At 33.3% G+C, this 7,638-nt stretch overlaps 1 protein-coding gene across 1 annotated transcript in view; it reads left to right on the top strand.

Moving 5' to 3' along the window:
- Window positions 1–1,085: 1,085 nt before the first annotated feature.
- pippin (solute carrier family member pippin) overlaps window positions 1,086–7,638 on the top strand; it is a 72,605-nt gene continuing 66,052 nt past the window's right edge. Inside the window, exon 1 of the mRNA XM_073956772.1 lies at window positions 1,086–1,629. Coding sequence (XP_073812873.1) covers window positions 1,613–1,629 — 17 coding nt within the window. The 5' untranslated portion in view covers window positions 1,086–1,612. The remainder of the gene's footprint in view (window positions 1,630–7,638) is intronic.

Genomic DNA, 7,638 nt, shown 5'->3' with positions numbered 1-7,638 from the left:
TTTAACTTTCCCTTCTAATTTTGTTGGTATAGGTCTACGCCTTCATATAGTCCCCATAGAACGGTACCTCCCGATTTTCTTAATTCTGAAGGTTGTGACGTCAATATCCCACCGAAATTACTGAAATTTGACGGAAGGGACCTCCCACACAAATTTTCAAAATTTTTGTCACAAATGCAGATAAGGAACACTTCTCGGATCTCATTAATTTTTTTCAGCAGATTGTTCTCGTGGTCGCCTTTACGACGGAACAATTTTTTTCGGGGGGCAAGTCCATACTTCCTGAGAAGGCGCCAAAAGCTCTAAATAACCCTGCCGGCACCAACTTAAATGACCGATGAGCAAGAAAACGTTCGAATTTAGCTTCCGATTTGGCCGGAATATCGTGAATTTCTTCCAACCCATATTAGAACCATTTTCTGACCTAATTTAGGCATTTGAGATATCTATGTGGACAGAAAAGAAAACTAATTATATCACTTTAGTTCGGAATATTCTATGGTGGAGGGTATACAAATTTGGTACGGCAGACCTTAACAATTTTTTACTTGTTCCAAATAAAATGGCCAAATTTGAGAATTCTAATGCAACATAGCTTTCATATACAGATTTTTTTCTATCATCCAGAAAAAGATAAAAAAAACAAATGAAAAGATCAACAAAAACAAAAAAAACGTTTATAAAATTATTTATATCATTTTTTTTAATCACCCTGTGCTTTGTACAAAATCTGGTGGAAATCTTTACTAAAGCTAATTTCCAATCTCAAAACCAAAAGGTACAGCAACAAAAAATTCGAATAATTATTTCTATTTTCGAAAATAGCTGCAGCTGTTCATTGTTGTTATTCCATTCCTCCCTCTGCTCAGGCAACAACAACCAACCCCCTTAACAATACAATTGATAAAAATCAACAGCTGTTATTTTCAAAATCAAGTTCAAGTTCCAAAGAGAAACAATTATTGATGCAAAGAGAATCCGAGTTGTGCCGAAATGGCAAAGAACGCGACAAAAAGAGTATTCACTCTCGATCACGAGTGTCAGAGAAAGATATCAAAGAAATATTCATTCAAGCAATGAGGAGAGCAATAAATACCGAAACAATTGACAATTTTATGGTAGTGCAAGTTTAGCCCCAACTACTGCTTGGGTATCAGCGAGCAGCATTTGAAATAAATACCGGTTAATAATACAAAGCGAGCGTTTTCATCGGTTGTGATTAGTTTTTGCAAAACTTTGCTAAGTGTTTGTTATCAAAAAGATTGAAACAAAAAAAAAACAGAATAAATTTAAAAAAGAAAATTATAAAAATGCGAATTTTTAAAATTTACGGAAATTAAAAATCACGATTTAAATTCGTTGACTGGGATTTGCAAAAAAAGATTTGTTAATTTTAGTTCAGTAATTACTCCCAAAACTTGTTTTACTGGTCGTGTGCTTGTGTAGCCGGGAAACTGCCACGCTGTTTAAGTGAAAATTAATAAAACAAAACCACACATTGTGAGAATTATTCTTTTTTTGGATACCACCGCACATTTGAAAAAAAAAATTAAATTAAAATTATTATACTTACCTCCTCCCCCACATCTGTGATCCACAAAAAATACCCAAAATGGCAACAAAAGAAAGGTAAAGAATGAAATAAATAAATATAAAAGTTACACAATAAAGCCGGACTTTGTTTATGTGCATCTGCCCAAAAACACCAGCAATTTTGATTTGATTAAAATTGGCATATAAAATTTCTTCCGCGTTTGTGAAGGATTACGCAGAATTCAAAATTATTGTTTGGAATTTTTTATTGCTGCATTTTTTTTCTTCTTTTAAACTTGTGCTGTAATCGCCATTGTTTTGGAATTCTTTTGTTGGGGACCGACCAGTGGCAGACTTTCCAGAATTTGTGATTGATCAAAGATGCACAATCGTGAAAATATGTTTTAAGAGAATCAATTAGGTGGATTTTTGTTTTTTTAATTTTGCGAATAAAGCAGAAAAAAGTTAACATTTCAAAAATTTTAACAGAATTTTGGAAGGCTCAATAATAATATTTGAATGAATAAAATTATTTTTAAATGAATATTAGTCAATAAAGTGGATTTTTTAACCCTCCCGGACCATTTTGAATATATTTATTTGACATTTAGCAATGTTTTTACATGGGCAGATTTTTTTTTTTTTTTTTTTTTTGACAATGAAAGGGTTAATGTAGTTTGGAGTTATAGTAGGGCACTGATGGTCGTCCATATACGACATGTTTAGAAAGTGGAAGACTCCCTCAGAGAGATTAATGCACAAAATATTTTGAACATTATATTTATAAGAAAAGTACACACAGCAGTGGTGCTCAAATATTTTATGCATTAGCCTCATTGAGAGTGAATTTCCCTAACTACACAACGGCAGATGAGAATGAAGAGAGCGTACGTTGTTGTTGTACATCCGTTAACGTATAGGGAAGGGCACAACAGACGTGCCCTTCAAAAATATTTGAATATTTTTACAAAAACTTTTTATCTTTTTAAATTGTGAAAATATTTTTGTAAAAAATCGCGCGATTTTGTTCAAAAATATTTTAGCCTGCGGCGCTTTTCATTTTTCAGAAAATATTTGAATATTTTTACAAAAACTTTTTATCTTTTTAAATTGTGAAAATATTTTTGTAAAAATCGCGCGATTTTTTTCAAAAATATTTTAGCCTGCGGCGCTTTTCGTTTTTCAGAAAGTATTTGAATATTTTTACAAAAACTTTTTATCTATTAAATTGTGAAAATATTTTCGTAAAAAATAGCGCGATTTATTCAAAAAAGTTTTCGCCTGCGCCGCTTTTTGTTTTTCAGTATGAATTTGAATATTTTTTTAAAACTTTTTATCTTTTTAAATTGTGAAAATATTTTTACAAAAACAATTTATCTTCTTAAATTGTGAAAATATTTTGGTAAAAAATCGCTCGATTTTTTTCAAAAATATTTTCGCCTGCTGCGCTTTTCGTTTCTCAGGAAGTATTTGCGAATTTTAACAAAACCTTTTTATTTTCTTACTTACTATTTTCCGTAGGCAGAAATTTTTGTTTAAAATAGGTTTTGAATACAGTTCGATTTGTATTGGCTACTACTTATTTTGTACTTAATTTTCCTAAAAATGTTAAATCAATTGTGAATTATATAAAATCTTTATTATATAAAAAATCACTTAAATTTTAAAATTTATAAAAATCACTTAAATTTTAAAAACGGACATAACTCCCATTGGGACTTATGTCCGCTAGGGGGGTCGGACATAGCTCCCAAAGAATTTGGAAATTATGTCCGCAAACCAAGGCGGACATAACTCCAAAAATTGTTTTGGGAGTTATGTCCGTGGGAGTTATGTCACGGCACCACTAATCAGAGCATTCTCCAAAAAATTGACAGTGGTATAGTATGGCATAGTTAGTAAACCTCAACTTTAGTATAGAGGACTGGGAAAAATCCACAAGAAAAGTATTTTAAAAAAATGTATTTCCCGCACATTTTATGCAAATAATTTGTACAGATTTTTATGTAAAAGTAATTAAAATACCTTTAACTAAAACTTCCATTTCGAAAAAAATTATTTTATCTTCTAAATTCTTAGTTATTTGTCTTGTAAGAAGCCACAACTTTAGTGACGTTTTTATAGTCGCAAAGAGATCACACGTAAATGTCAATTTCTTCTGTTTAGCTTTCATAAGTGCCGTTATAAAACATTGTTGAAATATTAAAATATGATATGTTTACAGATAATTTGCTGAATTGTCATTGAAATTTGTTGATATCGATTTTTCGATTTTTGTCGCAGGTTGGACCACAGTGCTCATTACTCATACGTTTTTGTACTGGGACAGTGAACTATGTCGTTCAATTGTTTTTATTAGTTTTTATGGTATTTGCCGTCCTAAAAACGGCATCAATGTTCAAAATACTCCGCCCCGCTGTATAGATCATCCCGTGGAATAATAAGGCCCACTGTTTAAGATATCTACCACACAAACCCTCCACCGTAGTATGGAGAGTACAAGTTTTTTTGTTTGCACTACCATCAGGGCTATCGTTTGATGCGATGTTTCTCCCGTTTAAGAGCTTGTTATAGCTCTATGTAGCGGTATCTCCGATTTTAAGAATATTATGGGGTTTGCAACGTTTTACCCTCGATTTTGAAATAATTTGACATTTCAAGTTCTAATGAGACTTAAAACCCCCTGTATTGGAATTTTGTAACTCTTTTTTCGAGTCAGCGACAAAAATCGGTAAAACTATAATGCTTATAATTTCGGTAATTAATGAAATTTTTCGGTGAGTTAACAACCAATAAAAAGTTGTCGCTAAACCCAACCGATAACAACAGTGCTGTCAACTTTTATTGATGTTTTTATATCACCCACCATATTATGCAGGGTATAATTAAAATTGTCATTCCGTTTCTAACACACCGAAATATTCATCGGAGACCTTATAAAGTATATATAATCATGATCAGGGTAAAGTCAATATAAGAAATCAAGACGCAGCTCGCAACTTTGAAGATAGAGCTTTGGTATTGCATAGGATGTTTGGTATTGCAAATGGGCTATATCGGTCCACGTTTTGATATAGCTCCCATAGAACGATACCAACCGATTTTCGGTATTTTGAAGGTTTAAGACTCATTATCACATAAAAGTGGCTGAAATTTGATACGTGATCTTCGTTGTCGGTATACAACTTTTCCCCCTTCATATAGCCCCCATAGAACTTTACCTGCCGATTTTCGGTATTTTGAAGGTTTTGGCCTCAATAGTATACCGAAAAGGCTCAAATTTGGTATTTAGTCTTCGTTGTGGATAAACAACTTTCCCCCAGAAATTTGTCGGTACTGGTCCACGCCTTAATATAGCCCTAATAGAACGATACCTGTCGATTTTCGGTATTTTGAAGGTTGTGGCCACAATAACCCTTCGCAATGGCTGAAATTTGGTATTTAGCGTTTCTTGGGGGTATACAACATTTGCCCATAAATTTCTCGATACAGGTCCACGCCTTAATATAGCCCACATAGAACGGTACCTCCAGATTTTCGGTATTTTGAAGGCCTTGGCCTCAATATTCCACTGAAACGGCTGAAATGCGTTATTTAGTCTTCGTTGTGGATAAACAATTTTTCCCCCAGAAATTTGTCGATATAGGTCCACGCCTTAATATAGCCCCCATAGAACGGTACCTCCCGATTTTCGGTATTTTGAAGGCCTTGGCCTCAATATTCCACTGAAACGACTGAAATTCGGCGTTTAGTCTTTGTTGTGGCTAAACAACTTTCCCCCAGAAATTTTTCGGTATAGGTCCACCCACGCCTTAATATAGCCCCCAATAGAACGGTACCTCCCGATTTTCGGTATTTTGAAGGTTGTGGCCAACATAACCTATCGAAATGGCAGAAATTTGGTGTTTAATCTTCGTTGGAGTATTCAACTTTCTCCCCTAAATTTGTCGGTAAAGGTCCACGCCTTCATACAGTCCCCATAAAGTGGCACCTCGCTATATTCGATATTCTGAAGGTTATGGTCTCAATATTCCATCGAAATGGCTGAAACTTTGTATTAAGTGTTTGTTGGGGTATATAACTTTCCCCAGATATTTGTCGGTACATGTCCACGCCTTCATGTAGCCCCTACAGAACGGTACCTCAAGACTTTCGGTATTTTGAAACCCACCGAAATGGCTGAAATTTGGTATTTAGTCTACGTTGGAGGTATAAACCTTTCCGATTGAAATTCATCGGTATAGGTACACGTTTCGATATGCACGGTGTGCCTTAACCAAATTTAAATTGAAGGTGCTTACACCTGGGAAGTTTTTGCAGATTCTGAAACTACAATGCTCATAGAGGAGAAATATCAAGAAACAAAAAAAATCGCCGGAGGGATTTTCAAATAAATCGCGATTTAATTTCACATTTTTAGGGGTTCTTAAGGTTTTCACGATCTTGCTTGGAAACCGCGAGTCCTATGTAAATGCACCTAAAGAAAATGCTGTAGCTGTGAAAATTCTCCACAAGATTGACCTTTATGATATTTTCGTAGGTTTTACCATTTTTGAGATATAGAAGTTCAAATTGAGACAATGCACTGACTGTATCGCCTCCTTATAAAACAATATGATGCTCAGTCCGCCTTAACTAACTTTTGATGAAAACCGCTTACTCATGGGAAGATTTGGCGGATTCTGAAAGAGGAATGTTCATAGATAAGAAAAATAAAAACAGAGAAAAAAATCGCCGGAGGGATTTTTAAATAAATCGCGATCAAATTTCTCAATTTTAGGGTTTTTATAGGTTTTCACGATTTTGCTTGGAAACCGCAAGTCGTATCGAAATGAGTCTAAAGAAAATGTTGTAGCTGTGAAAATTCTCTACAAGACTGACCTGTAGGTTTTTTCGTAGGTTTAACCATTTTTGGGATATAGAGGTTCAGTTCAATTTTTTAGGTTTTTATCTCAAGTCTCAAGATGCATTGTCTCAATTTGAACTTCTATATCTCAAAAACGTTAAAACCTACGAAAATATCATTAAGATCGATCTTGTGGAGAATTTTCACAGCTACAACATTTTCTTTAGGTACATTTACATAGGACTCGCGGTTTCCAAGCAAGATCGTGAAAACCTAAAGTTTACATTCAAACCCCTTTACGATTAATTCTTGGCTTTTTTTCTAATTTGTCATCAAACAAATTTATATAACAATTATTTCTACATTTTTAAGTGCTCTTTGTTCTTGATATTGTACCCATTCGTTTGTACTTATCAGCTGGTCTGACTGACTGACTGATTAAATTCATTACACACACTTAGTGTAATACATACTTCAAATTATTTTGCGCTGATTTTATTAGTATTTTTTTTTTATTGTACAATGAGTGTCGAAGTGCATTTCATGGCGAGAGGTTCCCTACATCAAGTATCCAAAGTAAATATGTGTACCGTATATGAATGCAGTACGTTAATTGGTTAAAGAAGATATATTATCCACAATATTTAGATAAGATAATGGTGATACATATATATGTTTATAACGTATTGTATGTTTATTTGGATAAACTAGCCAAATTATCAACATTATTTAGATCATATAAATCATTATCTGCCTTATTCAAATGAATAAGGAAGATACTTTATCCTTGTTATTTGGATAATGTTAATATACCATCCTGCTTGTTTGGATAATGTAGGTACATCATCAAAGTTATATATAACTTATCCACATTATTTCGACAATGTAGATACTCTATTTAATTAAGACGATCTTGGAAATATATTATTCACGTTATCCAATAAAATAATGTTTTCCCTTATTTTGTTGTATGCAATTATCGAAAAACGTGACTATTTTTATAGTGCCCATAATTTTTTCAATTCTTAGTCATGTGTCTTTGTCCTAGGTAGGGTTTGTTTTTGTTTTATTTGAATATTAACCCAAGACAAATGTCTTCAGCTGTCTGCGGCATTTCATTGTATTTAAATTGCAGCCAATAAAATATTCGTCAATTAATTTAATGAAAATAGGGCGAATGCGCGATAATTATAAATCTAAGCAATTTCTAATGTCAAAGATGACAAGTGGAATTTATTTGTTGTGCAAAAAGAAAAAAA

Source organism: Musca autumnalis, unplaced genomic scaffold, assembly GCF_047663935.1.
Source record: "Musca autumnalis isolate F117 unplaced genomic scaffold, ASM4766393v1 scaffold_5, whole genome shotgun sequence".
In the NCBI taxonomy this organism is placed as follows: Eukaryota; Metazoa; Arthropoda; class Insecta; order Diptera; family Muscidae; genus Musca; species Musca autumnalis.
This window is presented reverse-complemented; position numbering and strand designations above follow the sequence as displayed.